This window comes from Podarcis melisellensis, assembly GCF_964234715.1.
Source record: "Podarcis melisellensis genome assembly, chromosome: 4".
NCBI classification, from domain to species: Eukaryota; Metazoa; Chordata; class Lepidosauria; order Squamata; family Lacertidae; genus Podarcis; species Podarcis melisellensis.
Window position 1 is genome coordinate 84,918,601 of NC_138531.1, and position 26,773 is coordinate 84,945,373.

At 44.1% G+C, this 26,773-nt stretch overlaps 1 protein-coding gene and 1 long non-coding RNA gene across 3 annotated transcripts; one reads left to right on the forward strand and one right to left on the reverse strand.

Annotated features, from left to right (window-relative positions):
* The first annotated feature begins 137 nt into the window (after positions 1–137).
* On the forward strand, positions 138–13,820 carry DCUN1D5 (defective in cullin neddylation 1 domain containing 5). 2 transcript variants are annotated; one of them, XM_081908705.1, is made up of 9 exons: positions 138–637; positions 5,561–5,652; positions 6,717–6,787; positions 8,405–8,496; positions 9,215–9,323; positions 9,405–9,509; positions 10,283–10,385; positions 11,059–11,134; positions 11,233–13,820. In XM_081908705.1, exons 1-8 carry the CDS (start codon positions 561–563, stop codon positions 11,112–11,114), a joined length of 705 nt encoding a protein of 234 aa, XP_081764831.1. In that variant the 5' UTR covers positions 138–560; the 3' UTR covers positions 11,115–11,134; positions 11,233–13,820. The 2 variants fall into 2 exon arrangements, with proteins under 2 accessions (XP_081764831.1, XP_081764830.1); XM_081908704.1 differs by having other exon boundaries at positions 141–637; positions 11,059–13,820.
* Positions 13,648–14,352, reverse strand: LOC309368553. The gene is made up of 2 exons (XR_014167819.1): positions 14,207–14,352; positions 13,648–14,167 (listed from the first exon to the last, which is right to left on the reverse strand). It is a non-coding gene; the product is annotated as an uncharacterized lncRNA (long non-coding RNA).
* Between the last annotated feature and the right edge of the window lie 12,421 nt (positions 14,353–26,773).

Consider the following 26,773-nt stretch of genomic DNA (forward strand, 5'->3'; position numbering starts at 1 on the left):
TGTCCCCTCAGCGGCCCTGAGGCGGGCTGCGTCACGACCTCCCACCCCCAGGCGGGGCGGGGCCAGAGTGTTGGCTCCGCCCCCGTCTGTTAGCTCCGCCCGGCGACGGGGGCAGGCTGGACGAGCCTTCGCTGCGAGGCGCGCGCGCGCGCGTTCGAGGCGGGCCTCTGTCACTTCCTGCTCCCGCCTCTCCGGGGCGGCGCGGCGCGTCTCCTCCTTCTCCTCCTCCTCTTCCGCTCTTTACCGGCGTTGCCGCCGCCGCCGCCGCTTCTCCCTCAGGAAAGCTCTTTCTTTCGCTCCCCCCCGCCCCATATTCCCCCCTTCCCACACCTGAATCTACCAGGCGCGGCGGCGGCGGCGGCGGCGGCGGCGGCGGTGACGACGAGCTGAGGGGAAGGAAGGCAAGAGCCGCGACGGCACCGGCAGCTTCTCCGCCGCCACCTCCGCCTCCTCCTCCTCCTCAGCCGCGAGGGAAGGAAGAGGCGGCGGCTCCCTCCCCCCTGCCCAGGGGCCCCGCGGCCCTCCGCCTCCGCGCCCCCGTCCGGGGCGAACCGAGGGAGATGCCCGTGAAGAAGAAGCGCAAATCCTCGGGGCAGGCGGGGGACGAGACGGGCCTCAAGAAGTGCAAAATCAGCAGGTACCAACAGCCACCGCGGCGGCGGACGGGCCCAGTTCTGCGGCGACGGGGGGGGGGGTAACCGAGGTGGGGACCGAGCGCCTTCTTTTCCCCCCTCCTCACCGTTGCCTTGGTGACACAAGGCGGGAGAGGGTCTTTTGTGATACCAGAAAGGCAGCCTTTAGCGGGGGGTTCCCCTCCCCTCTTGCATTTGCACCCAGAGGTGCCAAATTAAATATTTGGGGGGGGCAGGTAAGCCCCTTCCCACATAATCACATGATGAGGCACATGAATGCTATTTGGATGGCCGTGGCCTACAATTTGGGGGGGGGGCGTTCCCCTCAAATATTTTAGGGGGGGCTGAAGGGGCCTAGGAGTTGGCTCCTATGTTTGCACCTCACCTTTTCTGACACATATGCCAGGCTGTACCCAATCCTTGCGCGAAGTGAAGCTTTAATAACTTATTGCAGGTTATGCATATCCTTTCATTTTTCGCCCTTATGTTTTAACTCTGCCCCACCCTGAGCAAAACTTGGTATGTTTCTTGGGGCATAGGCATCCTTCGCATACACAGATGTGCGCACGCACACACTCCTTCCCATATGTACCACTGAAGCATGCAGTGTACCACTGAAGCATGTGTACCACTACATGCAGCTGTAGTTCTATCAAGCAAAGCATAATGCTGCAGTAGGCCTTTGTCAAAATGTTGCGCCTGCTTGTCTTGCAGCGCTGGTTCTGAACAGAAACACCAACAGCCTTTCTTTGCACCACCAGCCAGGCCCTATCTCATGTATGGACTTGATTCATTTTGTGTCCCCGGCCTGTAGATCTTGAATTGGCATTGCCTCATCAGAAGCCAGCTAATGCAGAGTCAGGCCATTCCTCCATGTAGCAGATCTCCATGGTTTTGAATGGGCATTTCCCAACCTTGTTCGATGACGCCAGTGGTTTAATGTGGGACGTTATGTGTGCAAAATATGTGCTGTAGCTCTTCCTCTCTAAGCTCTTGCCAAGCTGTGTCATAACTGGGTCATGTTGTGCTGGTTTATGATGCCAGACTTTGACAGCATCTCTGAAGAGAGGAGGTTCCCCACCTACTATTTCCAACTTCCTCCATGCAGCAGAATGAATCACTTGATGCTGTTATAGTGGTGTGTTCATGTTCATATAGTATTTTCAGAGTAACAGGATAGGTCTCTGCTCCAAGGTGCATACATTCAATTCAGCTGTGAGACCACCTGTGAGACCAATTCTCCTGTGAGGCCTGTCTGCTTTATCTGTCCAGAGATAATCAACTCAGTCCCTAAAGTTCTATCTACTTATCCTCTGCATGTCACATATGCTAATTCTATACAGCAGAAAGATGCAACCACCACTGCAGGAGCGCAGTCTGACTTCCAAAGACCTCCCATTTGGCTTCCACCATAGCATCTATACCAAGGTCTCACCCATCTCTATTACATATCTCAACCACTTTCTCTAATGTAAACTAAGATTCAGGGAAACAGTTCTTCAAATTACCCTCCAGAGTTATTTCTCAGCACCCTTGACAAGCTGCACTTCCCAGGATTCTCCATTACTGCTGAATTAGTATACAAGTGCTCTAAAATTATGGTGTATATGTGACCTCCAAGGAACCGCTTAATTCAACCTTAGTTGATGCCTTATTTTGCATTCTACTCTTGCTTGAACAGTAGCCGTCAATTGGGCAACATGGACAGCTTAGAGCAGAGTTGCTCATGTGCCTTCCCAACACCAATGATTGCTGCTGGTCCCTGAGAGGAGTGAGAAGCACAGCACAATGTGGGTATGTTTGCAGGAGCATTGGATTGGCTTCACAGCATGCTGAGCTCCCTAGGCCTCTTCCTCTCAGGAACTGGCAATGACACTCAGTTCTGGGAAGGCACATGAACAACCCTCCCCTCCCTACACCGCCCCATCAATCTGTACTGTATTTTGCACTGCTTTGAGAAACCTTGATTTAGTGGCTTTTATGTCAGACAAAGAACAACTATTAGTTCCATAAATTAGGGTAACAATTCTGCTTATGCTACCAAACTCTAGATAGTCTCATATATCTAGTATAAAGTCTGTCTGGGTGTTAGGCCATGAGTTTGTCATGGCCATGTCCTACACATTGGAAAAGCATGTTTTGTTTTATGTGTGGTAAGAACCTGTGTTACCTACAAAGAGATACTTGCCATTAGATTTCTTATTACACAAATAGTCAAATGCTTGCACAAATTAGTATCTGTTGCTAAGTGCAAGGTGAACGACCATAACACCATTGTTCTACATTCAGACTATTGGATTTTAATTTCCTGGAAGCAATTTTTTATTTACTTTTACTAAATATGCACCAATGTAATATAATCAAATATGCTGGTATTGTAGATGGAAGCAGTGGCAGAAATATTCAATCAATCTCCTTTATTGGCATAAAAAGTGCATTATATACATGGATCAGAACACAACACAGTTAACGAAACATGGTAGGAGATACTTTAGGATAAAACTGTCCAGACATCATGAGATATGTAATTTCAGGGTGGTGACATAATTTCATAGTGTCACTCAAAAATCTTGCCTCATTCCACATGGCAAAAATATTTAGGATGATGCAATGAAATGCATTTGGGATAGCCAGGTTGCAACTTTTGTCTCTTGCCTGCCCCCCCCCAGCTCAGAATATAGATTCAGCCATCCCATTCATGTTCTGTCATCTGTCTTCCCTTCTAGCTTGCAGCAGGACAGATTTCTTAAATAAGAGGAAGGAGAAAATGGGCAATGAGTGGAGTAAATTTTGCAGAGCAAAATTTAAATAGTGCTTTCAGCATCCACAGTATTTTAGAGTACAATAAAGCAAGTTCTTGCCCAGAGGAGCTTACCATCTGACATTCAGCTTGAGGGATACTAACAGAGGAGCAGGAGGAAAGTGGAGGCAGAGGCAAATAGTAAAGCAATTTGGGGCAGCCTTAGCTGCATATGTGTTGGCTGCTAGAGGATGAGTTTCTGACAATCCAGTTACCCAGGTTGCCATTTGTCATACGCAGAAGTCAACATGATTCTAAAGGCATCTGTGCAGATATCATATGCACAAAATTGGCAACACCATGAATAGTAAATTATTGCACTTTGCTTTTCTGTACTTGAAGCTATGTTTAATTATCTATTCAGGAACAGAATGGATTAGATGCTTCACTTTAAACATCAAATTGTCAAGTGCTTGTTAGCAGCAACAGTTGAGTGAAGTGCAGCACTGTTATGACTTGCATTAAAATACAGGTACTCACTTCATGGGGTATGAGTGTTCAGCGGCACAGTGTTCAGCGGCACCTGGGATTCAGACTTTCAGTTAAACCTGAAACTTTGTTTTCAGATGAAACTGCTAATTACAGATACCATTATTACATGACATGTAAATACCATTGACTCTTAGCTGCCATGTACAGTTGAGAAGACATGTGTTTTTAAGGCTGAAAAATAGAAAACAAGTCTCTTTGCATTTAGTATGGCATACAGTCAAGGTAACATAATTAAGATGAAACCATTACAACAATTTAATTCTGTTCCCTGCCTTTTGGATAAGGTTTCAAGCTGCCTACAAAAGACTTGAAACATTAAAAACAGCACTCAAGGCACCATAACATAATATAAAGACAGGGATATAAAGTCATCCTGAACTCATTCAGTTGCCAGTCCATCACCAAATGAAACAAGTAACTTGCTTTCCTGAGTGAATGGATAGTAAAATCTAGAGTCCCCTTCAGGTTGTAACAGATTTCACACAGTTTGAGGTTCTAGTAAGAAGCCAGTCCATTTCCGTGGCCAAAGAACTTCATTATGTCAAATAGGCTAGGTTCAGAACAACAGAGGGTTTAATTTTAGCGATTGCTGAGAATATATTTTGCATAGTCCATCAACATTAATTTACATCTATGATCACTGCTACTGTCAGGCCAGAAAGTAATAGAAAATGCTTGTCCGAGGGCAGAGCTTTTTCCTCGATTTCCCATGGATCATTTTGTTTATCCTTTGTTCTACAATTAAACTAGTATTAGTGCCTGTACTTGCAAGCAATGTTGTGCATAACAGTTAGTGGCCATGTTAGGGATGCAGATCCCCATATGCTTCAGAAGGCACATCCAGTAGTTTGCCTAGAGGAGATGCACATCAAGATCTGCATCAGTTATGGTTACTTCCAAATCCAGAGCTCCTTTGCTCAGCGGTGTATCTGAATGGCAGTGCAGTTTTCCAAGTTTTCTAAGATACTTAGTTATTTTAACTATTAAGTGCACTTTGTGAGGACCTAAATTATTTCTGATTTCAAGCATATAGTGGCCCAGTTTGTGTGCTGCCTAGAACCATAGTTTAAAACAAACTGGTTTAATGTGAATGAGCAGCATGTTGGGTGCACACTGTTCAAAAGTTCCCATGTTGCTCCTGCTGCTGCCACACCACAAGCAAAATAAGCCAGAGGTTGGCTTGTCGTGCCATCCAAACCCCAGCTTGTGATTTCTCTCCAAGCAAGCATTTAACCAAGGTTTGTTCTAGTTCATGGTTTAGTTGGAGAGAAACAAACCCTGAGCCTGAGTTTTGATGACATGACAAGCCAGACTCTGCAGCGGGGTAGGAATGAAGCTGGAATCTTTGAGCAGCCTGCATTGTATTGCTGTTTGTTTCTTTGAAATGTGGAATACTTACGTGTTTACTTAAAGAGGAAGAAGCAAGGAATACTCTCAATCTGACATTCTGAAACTGTAAACACTCTGAAACTTTTAAAAATCAGCAAGTCATGATCAAACAGTACACATTCATTTTAGGTATAATTGGGGGGGGTTGTTGTTTTTTTAAAAAAGTGTGCCTGTTTTTAATAACTTGCTATTGGGAATTTTCCCAAGACTTGATATTTACTGTAGGTTTTTCTTATGTCTTCATAAGCTACTGCAGGTCTCAAGCTTCTAGTAAAGTGATAAGTGGTGAGGAGCATTTTTCAAGCAAGAAGTGCCTGGCTTGGTTTTATGAATATGCAGGTATGAAGTTGGTACATTTCTAAATTCTAGTTTTTGTTTCAGTTATTTAGTAATAATTGATAGCTGTTTCTTTCCTCCTCAAAATTACTATTTCACTTACACGTACTTAAGCATAATAGGGTGGGGGGCATTTGTCTACAGTGTCCAATTTTTAAAAACCACTTGAAGCTTGCAAGGCAGCCTTGCAAACAATTACTGAAGGAATGAATGCTTACCTTAACACTGTTTGCCTGTCCCTTCTACCCAAAAGTCCATGAGGTTCACTGCTGGCACTTGTCAGTCAACAGTAAAAGGCCATTCTTATCTCAGGCTCTGTTTTTGTTTCACTCATAAACATCTACTGACCCTTAAGGAAATACTGAAGCATCAAGAATTTGGAGCCTCTTGAGAAGAACACCAGTTTGGGATGATTATATCTCACTCCAAACTGCAGAATTATGTTTTAATGTGTCTTTGTATGTAAGTGAATGAGAGCCTGTTTTGTGTAATCAGATACGCTGCACTAACCACTTAGCTTATTTAAACCTCTGTGCTTTCACAGAAAAGGGGTTAATCTGAGGCTGAACTGAAAGCATTGAAGAGAGTCCCTTGAATAATTGCCTCTGTTTGTTCAGAACTGTAAACAGTGGCATGACATTCCCTCAGGCATACTGAGATGGTTGAAATTTGGCTATCTCACTCCAAACACACAGTGAACTGAGTTGATGAAGTGGAGGACATGCTTCTCAGTTAGGACTCTTGGTTCAGGATAGTAGTCCTAAACCAAATATATCCAACAATGTTTGCTTAAATTGGTCTTGTGAAATTTGCAGCCGTGTGTTCAGTGGCATTGTTCTAGGTCCAGGGACCCCAGGTGTCTGAACAACTGAAAAACAACATGGCTTAGGGGCAATTTATAGTAGATAACTGGCACAAAGGCAGGGAATGGTTAACCCTTCCTGTGTCTGTTAATATCTCTGTCCAATCCAAATATGGATGTGCTGCCAGGCATTTTGTTTGATCAGAAGTAAGACTAGTATGATATTTGTATGGCATGTGTTAGCTTGATTTCTTTTGTTTTGAAGGTGATGATGAAGTGGTAGGGCCAGAAGGAATGGAGAAATTCTGTGAGGACATTGGCGTTGAACCTGAAAATGTAAGTCTTGTCCCTAAAGATCAATATGCTATTTCCTGCAAATCGTTAGACTCAGATTTTCAAGTCTTCCTCCTCCTCCCCAACAAACATCTTCTTCACTTGCATTGTGCATTAATTTTACTGGTGGGAACTGATGTGCTTAGCCCCTCCCCATTCACCAGTTCTCCAATACACATGCCTCTTTATCAGATTTCTATGCTGCCTTTCCATAAAATGATGTTTAGAGTGATTCACAGTAGCTGTGCAAGCAGCTACAAAATATTGAAGTAGACCAAAAATATTTATCTCTCTCTCTCTCTCGATATATATATATGTACTGAACACACCAAATTCTTAATAGAAATGGTTGTTTAATAAATAACAATCTCTAGGGGGTCTGTAATTTTGGCTGGCCTTGGTATCCAAACCAGAGATTGTGGTCACCAGATTTCTCTCCCCTCCCATTTGAATAAATCCTCCCCACCACCCTTTCTGTACGAGAGGAAGGTGAGGAGTCTGTTGTTAGTTGAGTGCCTCCATGCATCTACAGCCAAGCCAGCATTCTACCAGCCTTTCCTATAGGAAAAGCCAGGAAAGAGCAGACCAGTTTGGGTGCTCAGAGGAGTGTTAAACCAGACAGCTCCTCAGTGAAGCAGCCAAACAACCCCAGTTTACCTCGCAATCTTGGATCACCCCGTAACTGCTAGGCTGATATATACTGTATTTGCACACCCCTCCACAGCTACAAATTTTACAAGAAGTCTGGTCACCTGTCTCCTTGTTCACAAGGCAGCGGCACAGTTGCCGTGATGACCAGAAATATTGAGACCTGACATTACAATAATGTACACCTTTAGTTAACGGTTACTTTGTATCAGAAAACTCAAGAATAGCAGTTGGTTCATTTTCTTACATATGAAATTATATATTGCAATAACAAAAATGGTTTTGCATTACCTCTACAAACACAGGTTTGGTTACTTCTTTGCCAAGATAACACCACAAAACTTAAGGGGAAAAGTCTTCTACAGTTGAACTAATTTTAAATCACATCTTCATATTGAATCCTTGTGTATTGCTGTTCAGAGAAAATAAACCAGGTGTTAAATAGGTAGTGTTTTTCTTGTAAACATATGTTATTAAATTATTATTGGAGCATCTTTCCAGATGTTGGTCTGAAGCTACTTACATAAAAATTACAAAATATAATCAGTACAACAAACATAAAACTATAAGAATCCCCCCCCAAACAACCAATCAGTCAGACAATTAAAATCAATAGCAAAAAATAGTCAGGGTGCGAAACAACCATCATCAATATATTTCTGTCCTGATTGGTCTACATTGGTACCTGCGGGACAGAACAGTATGCCTGTCAGGAGAGGTATGTCATTAGGACCTTCCAAAAGGCTTGAAGCATAGGAGCCTGCCATAGATCTGCTGGCAGGAAGCTCCAAAACCATGGAACAACCATGGAACAACTCTCTTCCTCATGGCGCCCAACCTTGTTGATGTAGGAAATGAACACATGAGGAGGTCCTCCATTATAGATCTCCATGTGCAGCCGGCAGAAACAGGTGCAGGCAGTTCATCAGATGGCTTGAATTTTAATTTCTCCCTTTTCCCATTCCCATACAGATTATTATGCTAGTTTTAGCCTGGAAACTGGAGGCTGAAAGCATGGGATTTTTTACAAAGGAAGAATGGTTAAAGGGGATGACCTCATTACAGTAAGCTTTTTATATTTGAAATCATCTTCATGCATGGCTGAAAGTGCAAACTTATTCTACAGAACCTTAGCAAAGAGCACGGCAGATGGAATGTTGGGCACTATTATCAAGAGGGCTTTTGGCTTTGACCTGGAAAGGTCCTGTCACTTTCTGGTGCTCCTAACTAAACTTTGTGTTGAACTCTACTTTAAAAAAAAAATCAGAAAAGCAAGTACTCCTGTGAATTATTGCTGTGTGATTTATACAGTTGTAAAAAAAATCAACTTGCAGGCTGTTTGATGCATAACCATATTTCTCCTATTTTATATGGCTGGGACTGATAGGAGTTATAGTCCAAAAAAAATGAAGAGCACCACATTGAGGAAAGCTGAACGAGAGTAATAATGTCCTCCCCACTGAAGTCCTAGGTCAATTGGTGGTTAGAGCAGGCATCTTTTTGGCAGCCAAGAGGGAAGCAAGCTCACTGCAGCTATTTCTTCACTGGTCAGTGAGGCCAGACAGGGTGCAACCTTCCAGTGTCCCTTGTTCCGAGAATGTCCTTTGAACCTCTCTTGGTATATTCTCTGTAGAAACAGTCCTAATCCTGGTAGTTTAAATGCTTTTCTACTATTTTGTTTAAAGCATGCATTGAAAAAGTGTATTTTATATATTTCTGTCTTCCCCCCCCCCAAAGGAAAAAGAATGTATGGCATGTAATTTTTTAATCTTTTATTTTAAGATGTGACTGCACAGAAAAGCTGCAGAGTAAATTTGATTTTTTGCGCTCGCAACTGAATGATATTTCAACATTTAAGAATATCTACAGATATGCCTTCGATTTTGCAAGGGTAAGTGCATCTTCTCCTTATAAAAACATTCAAGGAACTTGCCATTTATATCTGAGTGCTGCCTTTTTACAATCTCTTTAGGATAAAGACCAGAGAAGTCTGGATATTGACACTGCAAAATCTATGTTAGCTCTTCTACTTGGAAGAACGTGGCCTCTGTTTTCAGTATTTTACCAATACTTGGAGGTAAGCACACATTTAAAAAAATAAAAGGTGTTGCATATTTTGATTTGCCTTGTGAATAGGTCTACAAAAACACCATAAATAACAACAAAAACAACATCTCAGCTGATCTCCAGTTTATGAATGTGTACTTTCTTGGTCTCACTATAGGCGATCCAGTGAGGCAGTTTAAGCCTTTTTTCATTTCCTCTTTGCTTTTGGAATGGGAGAGAGTGCCTCTATTTCTATAGGCACTCAGTTCCATTTCTATACTGACCATCAACCAAATTTCATCTGCTGAGTGGTTATGTCCACCCTACCTTCATATTTCACAAGAAATGTTTGGGTTCCTACATATGTTCCAACCCACTAGAAATAAAATATTTTATAATTGTTGGCACTACTTTAGAATGGACAAGCAGAATTAGATTTGCATGGCATCACCACTAGGTGGGTCTTTTGGATAAGATGTTGGAACTTCCTGTGTTTTCTATATCAACTTCAGCTCCTGGTGCTTATGCATATCAACCCCATTGCCTTTCTGCGCCACATGATGTCATTTGCTACCAGCTGCCCTTTTCCATGTTTGCATGCCTTCCTTTGAGCCTTGCACAACATTGCTCCCCATTCCCAGGCAATAAATCTTCAAGGCGGCTCCTCCACCCCACACCTGCTTCTTTCTCAAACATTTCCTCAGCTACTGTAATAACTTGGCTTGTGCAAAGAAAACTGAACACATTATTGTTCCTAAATGCAACACATTGCGGGCTGAGACCTGATGTCTTATTTTTCTGCAGCAGTCAAAATACAGAGTAATTAACAAAGATCAGTGGTACAATGTGTTAGAATTCAGCAGAACTGTCCATGCAGATCTTAGCAACTATGATGAAGATGGGGCATGTGAGTATTCCCATTTCAATTAAAATACTCTAAGTGATACTTTAATCCCTGCAGATTTATCTCTCAACCTCAAGCACTGAAATCAGGAAATAAAAATCCGTCTGCATTTCTTTGGAGATCCTCTCTAAATAGGCAGAGTTATCCTCTCTGAAGAGCAGGCAGAGGAATCTTTTACCCCCAGTGTAAGCACTAAGCAGTGCTAAGATTGAAGCGAATGTCCCCTGCCTCCTCTTTAAAGGGCAGGATCCTCCCCCCCAACCCACCGCTGGAGAGCAGGTGAGTGGGAATGGTGCCTTTTACTTTAATCCTTCTGTGCAAATGAAAGGCAGGATTTTCTCCCACTCCCGCCTCAATACTGGAATGGGTAAGGCTGGAAGTGCTGCATGTGTAACATGCATCTCTGCATATTTGTGTGAGAGTGTATGTGTGAGTATATGTGAGGCGGTATATGGCTAGCGAATGTGGGTGCTGCATACGTGAGAGTCGTGTAGTATGTGCACACATACATTAACCTCCCCACTGCTGAGATGTGGCCCTCAGGGATGATTGAAACAGGTTAGCCACTCCTGAGCTAGAGCTACATGTTAAGATGATTTAAGACTTAATACTTTCTCTCTTTGTTATGATTCAACTAAAACGCAACATGTTATAACTGGCATTATTTCCTCTGCAGGGCCTGTTCTTCTTGATGAATTTGTGGAGTGGCAAAAGGTTCGCCAAGCATCATAGCAAGAGCAGCTTTGAAGAAGGTGCTGGATCTTGTGATGTTGCAAAAACTGAGTCAAAACCAAGGGTTGCGTTCACATCCTTATGAACTTTAGTCATTTTTTTCCTTTTATTTTTAAAGGAAGCCTTGTTACATGTGAAATGGGCATTGAACCACACCTCTTCTGAGACTGAAAATTGGAGGGTTTCGTCTTAAGTTTCTAGCATTTCAGAACAATAAAGATTCAGATTTGTAACAGTCTTAAAAGTGAAGGATATCCCTTGAATATGACTGTGGTTTCCATGTTCAAAACCAAAACATTGTAGAGTGCATCAGAAGTATCTTGTATGAGTGTTTGAATCCTGGAGATGTGTTTAAAATTGTAGTTGTAAAGGAATCTGATATGGTAGGTCGCTGATGAAATGATTGTTTTTAGGAAGAAATGTTAACGTCAAAGCCTTGGCTGGTGTTTTGCCAACACCCACCATCGCTTGTGCCACAGTTTACAGCTTCATATGGAGACATGGCCTTAAAATATTTTTTTCTGCAGTTCCCAACATTTTGTCTTCTAATGAAACATTCATAATTGTCTTAATTATGAATTAAGTTAAAAGGTACTAAAAGGATGGTGATGTCTGTAGCATCTGTAGAACCTTGAAAACATTAAACTGTGTTTGATTAGAAATTGGCCTAAATATTAAAAAAAAAAACACCCTAGGAAGGCAGAGCTAGAACTTCAATGAAAACACTGCAGATGATCCTCCTTCCTCTTCATCTCCTAATGTGGGACCTTTGGTTTTATTATCTGATTTCATGTGTCTACTTAGCCTGAACTAAGAAAAGTTGCAGTATCCTCATGTGTTTCATTGCCATTTAGCAAGAATGTGAAAAGGCACAGTTGTGTGTGCTGAGTTGCATTGAAAATCAAGGCATGTGCGGAAAGCTGAACTCAGCTATCTCTCCTGTTTATTATTTGAGCACCATCATAACTTCCATAACATTCAAATTCTACTTCCATATATTTTGAGACAGAGAGATTGGCTGTTTAGTCTGTCAAACATAGGAATTCCCAAGGCCTATTTTGTAATAAATAAATGTATGGGGTGAAATGGCAACAAGTTGGCATGGTGAATGTTAAAGAAATCATTTGCATCCCTTCTTCCACTCAGGATGTTATTTCTGTTTACATCATCATCCTTTTAGCAAATCTAGGTCAACTTTATTAATTACCCCCATAGCTTACCATGCTAGGTGAGACATGGTAGTATTTGGCTCAGGATAATGAGAAATGTGTTGTGTGCACTGTAAGCAAGTTCAGGTAGTACAAGATATCCACAATGTTTTGTCCAGACAAGATGTTGCTTTGGTGCATTTCCCCCCTTCTGATCATAGAGTCCTTAAGTATCTGTTTTGGGTATTCAATAGAAAAGGGCTATTTCTTTTGCAGCTCTGCCAGCTGTTCAGGTGTATGTGACCCAAGTTAGTCATTGGAATTGTTTTGCGTCATCTTATAGGGATGACCTTACACTGTGTTATTTTGCTTTTCTGTAATTCTGCACAGGAAAAAGGAGATTGGAGTGAGGGGAAGCATCTAACATTTCAAACTTGCTGCTCTTACTTCATTGCTTGTGTTAATGTGTATGCCATTACATTTTAGATAACCTTGGGAGAGTTCTTAGCCTCATATGAACATGGTCTGTACCAGTTTTTGTTTTTGTATTGACATAGCCACTTATTAATATTTGATGTCATACCATCCTAAGTCTGCAGTCTTAAGCATATTTCACCTGGGAGCAAGTCCCATTGAACTTGGTGGTTCTGGGCTGCAAGTTTGTGCATCAAAAGAACACTGTTGGACAGTACAAGATGGCTATTTGATTACCTCCAGAGTGCGAGTAGGCAGAAGAAAATGCATTATCAGATTAATATCGTGGATATGAAAAATGCTGCGGTGTGTCTAAATGAGACATGAGATGTTTTCCTTAAGAGATTGCTTTTGCAAAGTGCTATTTACTGTTCCAAACCCAAATCCTTGGTAAAATCTTTTTTGGTGTTTCCCAGGACAGGCTATGGTTTAGGACGATGTCTTTCCCAAAAGAGGGCAATGCAGCCTTTAAAAGAAGTACAGCCCCAAGGGAGGCCTGTCACAGTTGGCGCTGGACTGGCCTCCGGTATGGGCACTTTCTCGCGCTCTGATACCGATGGGATGGAGCAGCTTGAAATTGCATCTAGTGATAAGGCACAGGTCACCACAAGGTCATTCTCCTCCCCTGGTTTTTTGCCATGGTGCTTCCCCTCCAACATGTCCCCATCCTAATTACGTCTACCAGTGATATGCACAATCTCTTGGGGATTAAACCCCGAAGAAAATGGGGCAGACCTCAGAGCAAGCATGCATAGGATTGAACCATCAAGTCATCCTAATTGGCATCCAGTCCTTTGTGTTGTGCTTTAGAAAACCTTTCTCTCAGGTTTTTAAAGTCTCAAGATACGAATCAGGAAAGCGCAACTATGTTTATAATGTAAACAAAACCATCTTTTAATTCAAGTGATTAATTAAAAAAAAACTAGCCCAAAGGAGCTGGTATTAACATGGTAAATCGATAGACTGTTGTTTCCACCATTGCCAGTGTCTTTACTTAATGTGAAGGTATCAACTTACTGTGTATGACTTGTATCTCTGAGGTTTTATCACTATTCTTATAATAAAACCATGTTTCAGGGATTTAGACCTTGTTTTTTGTGAGTGGTTTTTAAAGTACCAATATACTATTAAAATGATAATGGGTGTATGTTACATGTTAAGAGTCACTTCTGCAAGAAGATAGAATTTCATTGAGAGAAGCTTTTCCATATTGCTTTTTTTTTTAAGTAAAGACAGAGAGAAAGAAAAGTATTCAGTGTTCAATTATCAGACACTAATTAAAACTAGAATACTTCCAAATACTGTGGTAGCATAAGAAGGTTTGATTTGTAACACAAGAAATTTTTTAACCAAAACTAATTTTAAAGGGGGGCTCAACATATGCAAACTCCAGGCCTTTTTTGGGAGGGGGGGGATACTTATACAACAATACTTAAATAACTTATACAACAATACTTATACAACTTATACAACAAAGTCAATCATGCATGTTAACTATTTACAGTGGAAAATTATGGGTAAGGTATGGATAACCACTCACGCTGAAGAAAATCTCCCAACCATCAAGGTGATAAATTCTCCATAAATCTTCATAGGTCCCATTTGACTAGATTGGTGAAATCCAATCTAGGGCTTCTATTAGTTTATTCATTCCAAAGTACAGTGGTACCTCGGGTTAAGTACTTAATTCGTTCCGGAGGTCCGTACTTAACCTGAAACTGTTCTTAACCTGAAGCACCACTTTAGCTAATGGGGCCTCCTGCTGCTGCCGTGCCGCCGGAGCACGATTTCTGTTCTCATCCTGAAGCAAAGTTCTTAACTTGAAGCACTGTTTCTGGGTTAGCGGAGTCTGTAACCTGAAGCATATGTAACCTGAAGCGTATGTAACCTGAGGTACCACTGTACAAACTTACTGGTTTTCTACCACTTTATTTTAGTCAGGTGTTTCTTTTTGTCCATCAAATTTGTAGAGCACCCGAGTCAATGAAATGGACAAGCATGGGACGGAGTGGGGAGCTTAAGTATTTAAATCCCTGTGAAACAAGCAACTTCCAGATACCAGATACCGAGTCTCCACTTGATTTCATCACAGAATAATGGAGTTATTCTCCGTTTCTTTGGTGTGATGGGTTAATTTAGCAAAAGCACTTGTTGCCAACTGTGGAAATGATGGTACCAAACAGAATAGTATTCCCATGAAGATGTTAATAATTTCTGACACACAGTGAATGAGTTTGTTGTGGCAAGAACCTGAAGCCATGGTTCAGCTGCCTGAAAGAACTGCATTCATTAGGCTCAATTGTCTTCAATGTTTTATCTTTGAGAGGTCAGTGTTGGGACTGCTTACAAAATGTACTGCACAAATTCAACAAATTCAGGGACACAGCTGATTGCCTTTTTGTAAAACCTTTCTTTTTTAATATATATATATATATATATATGCCGAAATGCAATTCATATGTGTTTTTAGCTTTCTGGAATGTAGAAGGTAGGAGCTCTAGTGATCTTAAGTCTTGAGACAACTAGAAAGTTTCTGCTAGTAGCAGAAACGGAAACGTGCGTCCAGCATTTTATGAACAACTATAAACAAATCTGTAATTTAGGCTTGCTCAATTCCAAGTGCGGTCTTTCCATCCCACAAGAAGAAAATCAGTTGCCAGTCATAGGTATATATTTACGGGGAGGAGGGTGAAAAGCAGCTCAGAAGTTTTGTCAAGTTATGAAGCCGCACGTTTGAGCTTTGATACTGTCGTGTCATTTCTGCCTTTGTTTTTACCACATGACATAGGATAGATAACTTGATTAGGTGGTTATGATGCATGACCTAGGAAAACTTATTGTGGTTTGTTGAGAGGTTGCTCCGAATTTATGTCAAGATTTTCAAGTTTTCCACAGGATTGTAGACCAAAATTGAAACCAATGGGATAAAAGTTTCCATTGACTATAAAAATTCCTCATTCAACACGGTTGTGCATTTTAAATCTAGACTTGCATGCAGATGGTCCCAATTTCAAACTGCAGCATCGCCAGGTGGGGCAGGGAGAGCATCTTGTCTGAAATCCTGAATATCAGCTGCCTGTCAGTGTAGATAGTACTGAATTGGAAGAAACAACTGTCTGACACCTATGTTCAGTGGTACCTCGGGTTACATATGCTTCAGGTTACATACGCTTCAGGTTACAGACTCCGCTAACCAGAAATAGTGCTTCAGGATGAGCACAGAAATCGTGCTCCGGCGGTGCGGCGGCAGCAGGAGGCCCCATTAGTTAAGTGGTGCTTCAGGTTAAGAACAATTTCAGGTTAAGTACGGACCTCCGGAACGAATTAAGTACTTAACCTGAGGTACCACTGTATTCCACTTTTCCACTACTTTTAATACTTCCTCCTGTGAACAAAAGGGTCTTTGTGACCTTTTCCCCTATTTGCATTGTTTCCCCAACAGAGTGAACATCACTCACCTGAACTCACCACTCACCTGGTCCTTCAGCAGTTGCTCTTTAATAATTCTTGTCAAGAGCATCCCTTATCAGTGAATTCTTCCCCTTAGTGCAGGGATAGGCAACCTAAGGCCCATGGGCCACAAGCAGCCCACAGGGGTCGTTTAACCGGCCCACTAGCCGCCCGCTTGGTGAATCCCTGCACGCTGCAATAAACCGGCACAGCGTGGCGCAGGGACTCACTTCCGTGGGGCTGGAAATTGTGTCTGCGCAGACGCTGGAAATCACACACACCATCCGGCCCATGGAGGGATCTCCGCTTAAGTGAACCAGCCCAGGTGAGGTAAACCTTGCCGACCCCTGCCCTAGTGGATGCTGATCTTATTTCTCCTGTAAAGTTGCCAACCCTTTGATATTTTATCTTTCCCGTTGGTATTTTTGCCTCAGAGCTGGTACTAAGTATTTTGAGTTGTTAAAAAGCACAGTTGTACCTGTTCACCTTATGGAGCCTGGCCCACCAAGATTGTCCCTTGCTTGTTCATCTTACATTTATACTCTGCCTTTCTTTTATCACTGTACCCAAGGCAGCTTATGTGTGGATCCCAGTCAGACACGGAGCAGACCTAGATGAGCTTAGTTTCAGGAAGATGGTGGCCTTGCACACCTTCAGACCATACCCCAGGATTTATTTATTTATTTCTACCCCCACCTTTCCTCCAAGGTGCTCAAGGTGACACACATGGGCCCTCCCCACACTTCGCATCTTATCCTCACAACCCTGTGAGGTGGGTTAGGCTGAGAGATTGTGACTGGCCCATCATGGCTGAGTGAGGATTTGAACCCTGGTCTGCCAGTTCTAGTCCAACACTCCAGCTACTGCTTGCAATACAGCTTCTGCTTGTCTATTATTGGAAAAGCAAAAATCACCTTATGTCATATGACAAGCTGCTACCACTAGAGGTCTTCTAGTACTTTGGCAGACTATTATATGTGAACATATGCAAAACAAAACAAAACAACAGAAGAATCCAAGGGATCTCAAATAATGGAGGTTATTAGGTTAGGCTGAGAAGAAGAAGAGTTTGGATTTGATATCCCGCCTTTCACTCCCTTTTAAGGAGTCTCAAAGCGGCTAACAATCTCCTTTCCCTTCCTTCCCCACAACAAACATTCTGTGAGGTGAGTGGGGCTGAGAGACTTCAAAGAAGTGTGACTAGCCCAAGGTCACCCAGCAGCTGCTTGTGGAGGAGCGGAGACGCGAACCCGGTTCCCCAGATTACGAGACTACCACTCTTAACCACTACACCACACTGGCTGAGAGTGTGAGGCTGAAAGAGAGTGATTGGCTCAAAGTTACCCAGTAGACTTAGTTGCCCAGCCCGACCGCTGGTGTCCATTGGGGTTGGCTGGGAGAAAGACAGGGAGTCCAACAGTAGGTGGTGCTAGAGCCCCATGATAGGCAGAGCCAAAGAGTTCTCATTTGGTCCCCCCTCCCACCCAGGGGGAGAAAACTGACAGGATGCACCACCCCTGCACTGGACGCAAGTCACAAAGCATATAGGTGGGGTCTAGTTGAAGGCAGGGACACAGGTGGCACTGTGGGTTAAAGCCTCAGTGCCTAGGACTTGCTGATCGAAAGGTCAGCGGTTCGAATCCCTGCTGCGGGGTGCGCTCCCGCTGCTCGGTCCCAGCGCCTGCCAACCTAGCAGTTCAAAAGCACCTCCGGGTGCAAGTAGATAAATAGGGACCGCTTACCAGCGGGAAGGTAAACGGCGTTTCCGTGTGCAGCTCTGGCTCGCCAGAGCAGCGATGACACGCTGGCCACATGACCCGGAAGTGTCTCCGGACAGCGCTGGCCCCTGGCCTCTTAAGTGAGATGGGCGCACAACCCCAGAGTCTGTCAAGACTGGCCCGTATGGGCAGGGGTACCTTTACCTTTACCTAGGTGAAGGCAAACTGAAGTTGTTGGGGCAGCACCTCATTTTCCCTAATGGACCAGCCTCCACTAGGCTTGCTCTCACCTGCCTATAATTATGCTGATTAGGGATTCGTCTGTCGGAAATAGCGTAGCGGAATTTGCGATAATCACGAAAATGTCATGGAAAACCCGGACAACCTATGTTGGAAGCTCAACAATAGTGTCTGGATTTTCACTTTTTGAAATATGGCAGCCTTCCTTTAAATAGGTTTGCCTATGAATGAACTGAACTGAATTTCTCCCCCATCCATGTAATCCTGAATATTGTGACTGCATTGGACAGGTGGGATATACACATCTTGTTTATAATCCTGTCCTGGTTCTCTTTTTTTCTCAACTGCTTTTATTTGCTTTAGTACTGGAACTTCTTTTATGTTGTTATTCTGTCATTTAGTCGTGTCCAACTCTTCGTAACCCCATGGACCAGATCACACCAGACACTCCTGTCTTCCACTGCCTTCCACAGTTTGGTCAAACTCATGTGGTAGCTTCGAGAACACTGTCCATCCATCTCGTCCTCTGTCGTCCCCTTCTCCTTGTGCCCTCCATCTTTCCCAACATCAGGGTATTTTCCAGGGAGTCTTCTCTTCTCATGAGGTGGCCGAAGTATTGGAGCCTCAGCTTCAGGATCTCTCCTTCCAGTGAGCACTCAGGGCCGATTTCCTTCACAATGGAGAGGTTTGATCTTCTTGCAGTCCATGGGACTCTCAAGAGTCTCCTCCAGCACCATAATTCAAAAGCATCAATTCTTCAGCGATCAGCCTTCTTTATGGTCCAGCTCTCACTTCCATATATCACTACAGGGGGGGAAACCATAGCTTTAACTATACGGACCTTTGTTGGCAAGGTCTTTTATAGTGGAACTTCTTTTATAGTGGAAGTCGTAAGCCACCATGTGGGCCCTAAAGAGCCACGCTGTGAGGATTAAAACCGCAGCAAACCCCCCTCCCCCAGTTCCCATTCTTTAGAATACCAACACGGCCATCTGAGCAGGGTCTTGATTTACAAATGCCCTCCCTCTTTCCTGCTGCCTGTATTTACTAATGTCTCCCTTGGCGAGCTCAGGTTTTTGTTTTGCCTTTTGCAACGCTAGTCGTTTAGTTCGCCTCAAGGCACAGCATGGGCTAAGGAGCTGAACAGCCAAAAAACTGTGCTGAATTCTAGGATGGGACTAGATCAGATCACTTTTCATGCCCCATTGCTGCAGAAGTACCAGGCTGCTGTGAGCTTTCCGCATTAAAACAGTCGCCGCTTTGTGCTTGCCAGATGAGCACAAAGCCACTTGATGTTCCGCCAGCTTCGATGCCGACTCGCAGCTGTCTGCTGCAGAGCTCCCAATGGCTGACCAGCCTCTCCAAATTTAATTGGAGAAATGTTGCACTGTGCCCAGTGCTTGCCCTGCTCTGTAGGCTTCAGCCAAGAAACACTTGCCACCCCAATTCCACGGAACTGCAAAAGGATGCTGTCCTATTTTTTTTCCTGAATAGGCCTTTCTTTTTAGGTGAAAACAAATGCTGTTTTTATTATGTATTGTATTACTGGCACTGATTAAGCCCAGATTTTAAAATTGTACTACCAAGGCAATTTTCCTGTTGTGTCAGGGCTGCACCCAAGGCCTCTGCAACCCCTGGTGCTTGTTTAGTACTATTGTTAATTTATTATGTCTGTATCCCACCTTCCCCCAAGGAGCTCAGGGTGGCTTACATAGTTCTCCACACACACACCCATTTTGTCACCACAACAACCCTTTGAGGTCACCCAGTGGCTGAGTAGGGATTTGAACTCTGGTCTCCCAGATCCTAGTCTGACATTCTAACTGTTAGTTTCTGTGTGTTGCCATTGTGCAGTGCTTTTGGAGTCACAGGACTCTGTTTACATTCCAGGGATTCCAGACTGTTGGAAGTCTCACGGAAGACAGGAGACGGATGTGATGTTACTGGTTTCCTGTTCCTTTGTTGTTCAGTTGCTCTCTGCTTTCACAGAGAAAAGATGTGTTTTCTGTCTGCGTAGTAACAAATAAAGCATAGCAATGTAGCCATAAATCTCATCACTTCCATGTGCTGCTTTGATTCTCTGCTGAATGGGAATGTGCCTGAGCCTTAACAGAAGCTCAGGTCGTCAATCACGTCGGAGGTGATTCCGGAGGACTCGGCCAGAGGAGGATGAGCTTTAGCAGCTCGGTCGAGTGGAGATTCCGACACTAACCACTACGCCAACTGGCTTCCCACTCCAGGGGTGCTGCTTATGCGTGAAAGGTGAATGCTGAAACAGCTGTCTCATCATTTGGGTTCATTGCAAGACATGCTCAGCCAGCACAGGACAGAATGCAACCCAAGGGGTCTGTTCGTCTATTTAGAAAAGGTTTAATTCCACAAAAATATAAAACTTATAGGAATGTTGCATATTTCAATAATTTCAAGAGACCACTTTTATTTTGGCAAAATATACGCCAGCTTATTACTGAGGATCAGTGCCTAATTATAATAGTGTGAAATATGAAAAGCTATCATTATATATTTCTTAAATTACAAAATAACAAGCGCTTGCAACTGAAGTCCACTCACTCATGATTCATCATACATTTCCAGCCCCTCCTTTGCAGTTTTCACAAAATTACAGCACCGTGGACTTTTCCTTATTTTTCTTGGGGTGTTTGTATACTTTCAAGGCCAGCTTGCACCACAACATGTGCAGTTAAACAAAGGTATGATCTGGTTCAAAAATTCAGATTGGGGGCAGGGAATAAGAAGGGAAGATTGAGTTTCATCCTTGTTGCCCTTTCAGTTAGGTGATAGTAATTGTCAGTGCTGAAAGTGATGACCTTCTGGTGTTGGTAGATGTTCCAGGGTCAATGGTCAAGACCCAAAGAACAGAAACTAGTTCCATGAGCCCAATTTTGTTTAGAGCAGAGTAGGAAGGTTTGACTTAATTTCCTCAGACAGTAGTTCTCCTTCACCACTATGTGACAAGCTGCTTTTGAAAGAGATGGTTTCAAAAGCATTGTTTGATGCAGGATCAACTGTTATAAGAGGGGCAAAACATTCAATTTGCTTAGAAAGGGGTGAGGAACTTCCAGCCACTGAGCCACTCCAATTTGTCCACAAGGCCATTTCCCCCAAAACCATGTTGACCTGCCAACAGCTGGTGTCCCTGGGTGACGTTAGCTGGTGGGGCAGGGTTCATTCAGCCCAGTATACCTGAAGGAGCGTCTCTGCCCCCATCACTCAGCCCGGACACTGAGGTCCAGCTCCAAGGGCCTTCTGGCAGTTCCCTCACTGTGAGATGTGAGGTTGCAAGGAACCAGGTATAGGGCCTTCTCAGTAGTGGGGCCCGCCCTGTGGAACACCCTCCCATCAGATGTCAAGGAAATAAACAACTGCTTGACTTTTCAAAGACATCTGAAGACAACCCTGTTTAGGAAAGCTTTCAATGTTTGGTGTTTTATCGTGTTTTTAATATTCTGTTGGGAGTCGCCCAGAGTGGCTGGGGAGACCCAAGCCCGATGGGCAGGGTTTAATTAATTAATTAATTAATTAATTCCTGCCATGTGCTTCCCTGCAGGAAATGCACTGGCGAATCAGAACCCTGCACAGAGCAGACTTGAACCCCCTGCTCATCAACTGGTGAGGGGAGAGTTCAATCCTGCAGGATGCCACTTCAGTAGCATGCTTACTGCCAGGGGGTAGGGGTCTGTATCAGGGCATTCCTGGCAGAAAACATGCTGGTGAAGCAGCATCTTGATATTTTATGAGAGAGTGGTATATAACTACTTTTATGCATAAATCTTCAGGAATGCACAATGCAAGGCTCATTGGCTGATTGTAGCCCCTTCCCTGATTATTTGTGGCTCCTGGAAGAATTCCAAATGCCCATTTTTGGCAGGCTGATTTTACCTTGTTGTGGGGAATTCACTGCTATCACACACACAGTGGCGTAGCGTGGGTTGTCAGCACCCGGGGCAAGGCAAGTAATTTGTGCCCCCTAACCCGTGGATTTTAGCACTCGAGTCTCTTCCACTAGATTAGCGCGCCCCCCCAGATGTTGCGCCTGGTGCGGCCGGCCCCCCCTGCACCCCCACGCTACGCCACTGCACACACAGGCACATCCACAGGAAGAAAGAGGTGACAAAATATCTGTATCAGCCTTGCATAGGATGTCCACTTCGAGGTAATGGGACCCCTGACCATTAGGTCCAGTCACGGATGTCTTTGGGGTTGCGGCGCTCATCTCACTTTATTGGCTGAGGGAGCCAGCGTACAGCTTCCGGGTCATGTGGCCAGCAGGACTAAGCCGCTTCTGGCGAACCAGAGCAGCGCACGGAAACGCCGTTTACCTTCTTGCTGGAGTGGTACCTATTTATCTACTTGCACTTTGACGTGCTTTTGAACTGCTAGGTTGGCAGGAGCAGGGACCGAGCAACGGGAGCTCACCCCGTCGCGGGGATTCGAACCGCTGACCTTCTGATCGGCAAGTCCCAGGCTCTGTGGTTTAACCCACAGCACCACCCGCGTCCCGGGAGACCAGAGCTCAAATCCGTGCTCAGCCACAATGAAGCTCTCTAGGTGAACCATGGGCGAGGCACAGTATCTCAGCCCAATCTACCTCACAGGGTTGTTGTAAAGATAAAATGAGGCAGAAGAGAACCTTGAGCTTCTTGGAGGAAATATGGGGCATAAATGCAGCCAGATAAACAAATAAAATCAGAGTCATCTTGGAGACCGTTTCAATAAAAGAGAAGCGCTTAATCCGAAAGGTGCAGATATGAATATTGCACTTGGACTGAAATACAGACACCGCTAGCTGTAATGAGATTTAAGAAAGTGCTTGTGGGGCATGCAACAAAAGGTTGGAGTGTGCAGTGCTCCTGGTCAGAATTCTAGCAAACCTGTTTCATTCTCCCTCTCTCCCCAGCCTGGTTTTCCATTCCTTATCCCAGGCCAGCCTGAGGCCAAGAACAAGATGGCGTCACCACCATTCCTTGTACAGAAGCCAACTAGACTAGGAGCTGAGTCTTACTTTAATACTGGTGAGTGAATTGTCAATACCCTCCAACATTCCTCTGATGGAAAATAGGGACTTTTCTCCCTTCCCCCCAAAAGTGACCCTCATTGGCTGCCCATTTTTCTTCCTTTCCCCCTGCAGAACACTTCCTGTCAGAAGAAGGATGAGAAGTACCACCGCTACCCCAAGAAGACACAGCACACACCCCCTCCACCGTCTTGAGAAAACCCCTTAATCTCTGGCGGAAATGACTGGCAGAATCCGAGACCAGGGAGAAGAGTCGGTGGAGGAAGATTGGAAGAAATTTAAAGATTATTTACAGAAACATTGTAAAATTAATGAATGTTAGAAGGATGTTGGAATGAAGTTATTTGGCTTTAGCAGAAATGTTATAAAGGATTAAGTAAAAAATAGATTGTTAATTGGCTAAATGAGGAAAAGTAAAGTTAGATTATGTCAAGACAAATTATAGGGCAAAAACTGAGAAAGATGGAAAGGATTTGCTGAAATAGCTAACTGAACTAGAATACAAAAAAGGGAGGTGTGAGAAGGTCAATGAAACAAGCAAATGAAAGATAAGTTATGGGAATATTCGTTGTGTTTTTAATTGTTTCTGTCTTTGTTTTTGTTTTGTTAAGATAAGTAGTGTTTTCTGTTTTTTTTCTTTATTGTGATGTGTTGTTTTGTTTTGTTTAATTTTGTGTTTTATTTTTTTCTTTCTGTAACCCTTAAACCTTTAATAAATATTACTTTAAAACATAATTTAAAAAAAAGAGAAAACCCCTTAATCCCAATTTTATTTTATTTTTTATTTGGTAGATTTGCAAAAAGAAAAACCCATACCAATTTTTTTTTTTTAGAAAGGGGCAAGATTAGACATGGATGCACAAAGCACCTCAATGACCCCCCCCCCCCGTGCAAAATAGCTCACTGAGCCATAGGTGGCTTCAAGGTCTTTCTCAATTATTTGCTGTTTATCATTCCAGGACATGTTGAAACCCTTTGCATTTATTTGACTACACTCTCAGAGTTCTTGCTTAGGCTGGCTCTGCTCCCCCTCCCTCCCCCCTTTTTTGCTGGGGTTGTAAGATAATCTTACTGCTGCCAGCTCACCCTTACCCTCAAAACATGGGGTTGACATTCCTAGAAACTCGACTTTGCCAGGAATGGCAACCACAAAAATTGTCACTGTCAGTACTTTGCAGTCAGGAAAGGCAAACCACACATTTCTGTCCTTCTCCAAGTGGGAAGCGGAAGGCCTAGGCCATCTCAACCAAGAGGTGACTTGGTTTCTGTGTCACGCTGCAGGTGGGGAGAAAGACATCTCCCACAGGAAATAACTGATTCCCCAGTTGCCAGGAAAGAGTGAATAGAGCATAGCTTCTTATCTGGATCACAGAACTAAGAGTTTTTCAAGCAAGGCACAGAAACCATTGGGGCATTTTGTGTACAAGTCCCCCGAAATCAAACAACGGGACCTGTGAGAGGCTTGGGTGGAAAATTGAGAACCTGTCAAATGATGTTCCTCTATTTGAAGGGTTGTCCAGTCCATAAGAGCACAAGAAGATCCCTTTTGGATTAGGCCAAAGGCCCATCTTGTCCAACACCCTGTTCTCACAGCAGCCAGCTAGATGCCTGTGGGAACCCCCCAAGCAGGAGCCCAGGCATTTGCAAGATGAAGACCCAAAAAATGGGAGAGCAGAGGCCTGGATGTTGCCCGTCAGCACCTAGGCAGCAGGCAGAGGCAGCACACGGGTTAGGTCACATGGTCACAGCCTTCTTCACAAGGGCAAGATTTCTCTTTATTAAATCAGAGCCTATGACTTGCCAATCAGAAGGTTGGCGGTTCGAATCCCGGCGACGGGGTGAGCTTTACCTTTACTCCCGGGTCCTATTCTGCCTCTCTAACCACTACACCACCCTGGCTTTCTCAACATTTTACGGGATGATGATATCACTCCCCCTTCTATGGCCAATGCTGTAAACACATTTTATTTTACTTGTGTAAAAATGTATGTTCTGAGTGGTGTTCCGCTTCCTCTATGCGGCATTGCAATAATATTATTTGTGTTTGTGGTTTTTGCTCTGGTTCTTATTTTCGTTTGGTGGCATTTCATGGCGGCTTGCCAATGTTGTCTCCGAAACATGAATGTGACTATTAGCCTGAGGTCACCATGAATTGAAGATGAGCCAGCCATGCAGATAGAAGATATCTGGGGGAGATTTTGTGCATGTTTATGTTATTATTTCCAACGTCTGGCAAAAATGCAGAGTCAGAAAATATTCCCTGCTGGGAATTTCCAATGCACGGAAAAAGACTCCAGTCTTTCTACATCCATAGGAGAGATGCCAGCCAACTCCTATGCAGCAGAGCTGACTGGGTTTGACTGGGTGTCAGCTGACTCCCAGATGGCATTGTGGTTTTTGTATACAGAGAGAGGCAAGTTCCCACACATTTGCTCCTGGTCAGATTAGGCAGCAATTTAAGAGCTGCTGGAACATGTCAGTTGGTGTTAACAAGCATGGCAGGCACCACTTTCTAACTAGGGATGCGGGTAGATCAATAAGATTCATATCTGAAGGAAAACTTACCTACCGTATTTTTCGCTCTATAGGACTCACCGGACCACAAGACGCACCTAGTTTTTAGAGGGGGAAATCAAGAAAAATAAATTATTTCCCAGCCCCAAAGAGCAGCAGAGAGGCTGCGCACAGCCTGTCCACTTCTCCCAGAGCTTCTTGGGGCTGTGGGGGAAGCCCGGGTCCCCCCCCCAGCCCCAAAGAGCAAAGAAGCCAAGACAGCGAGCGGGATCCATCCCGCTGGCTGTCATGGCTTCTGCCATAGCCGCACAACCTGTCCAGCCGGGAGCTAAACCTCTCCAGCACGGCTAAAGAAGCGTGGCTAAAGAAGCCAAGGCAGCAAGCGCGATCCATCCCACTCGCTGCCTTGGCTTCCTCTTTAGCCTTGCGCAGCCTTCCCCGGCTGGAGAGGCTGCGCAAGGCTAAAGGGGAAGCCAAGGCAGCGTGAGGGATGGATCGCGCTCACTGCCTTGACTTCTTTAGCCTTGCGCAGCCTCTCCCGGCTGGAGAGGCTGTGCGCGGCTATGGCAATTCCCCCACCTCCCGCAAAAGCCCATAGGAGCCGCACACCCTTTAAAGAGAATGCAGCTCCTGCGGGCTTTTCTACGAGGAGGGAGAAGGGACTGACTGGCAGCGTCAGTCCCTTCTCCCTCCTTGGGAAAAGCCTGCAAGAGCCGCGCAAAACTTGTGTTGGGGGCTTTTCCTGCCTGCCTCCCCCCTGCATTCGCTCCATAGGACGCACAGACTTTCCCCCTTAGTTTTTAAGAGGGAAAAAGTGCGTCCTATGGAGCGAAAAATACAGTAATTAGTAAAATGAGAAATATGTTGCAGCCCTGGCAGAATACCTCTATTTCCTCGCATCAAGAAACACAAGAAGGGCCTTTACTCTAGCCAGAAGCTTGGCCTTGCCTTCGCCAGTTTTGAAAGGAATATTTGGAAAAGTCCCGTATGCTGAGAGACATTGTACCTGCCCATTAGTGGAAAGAGGAAGCCCCGAGAATTTATTCTTTAGATGTACCTTTTATGACTAGATATGCAGAG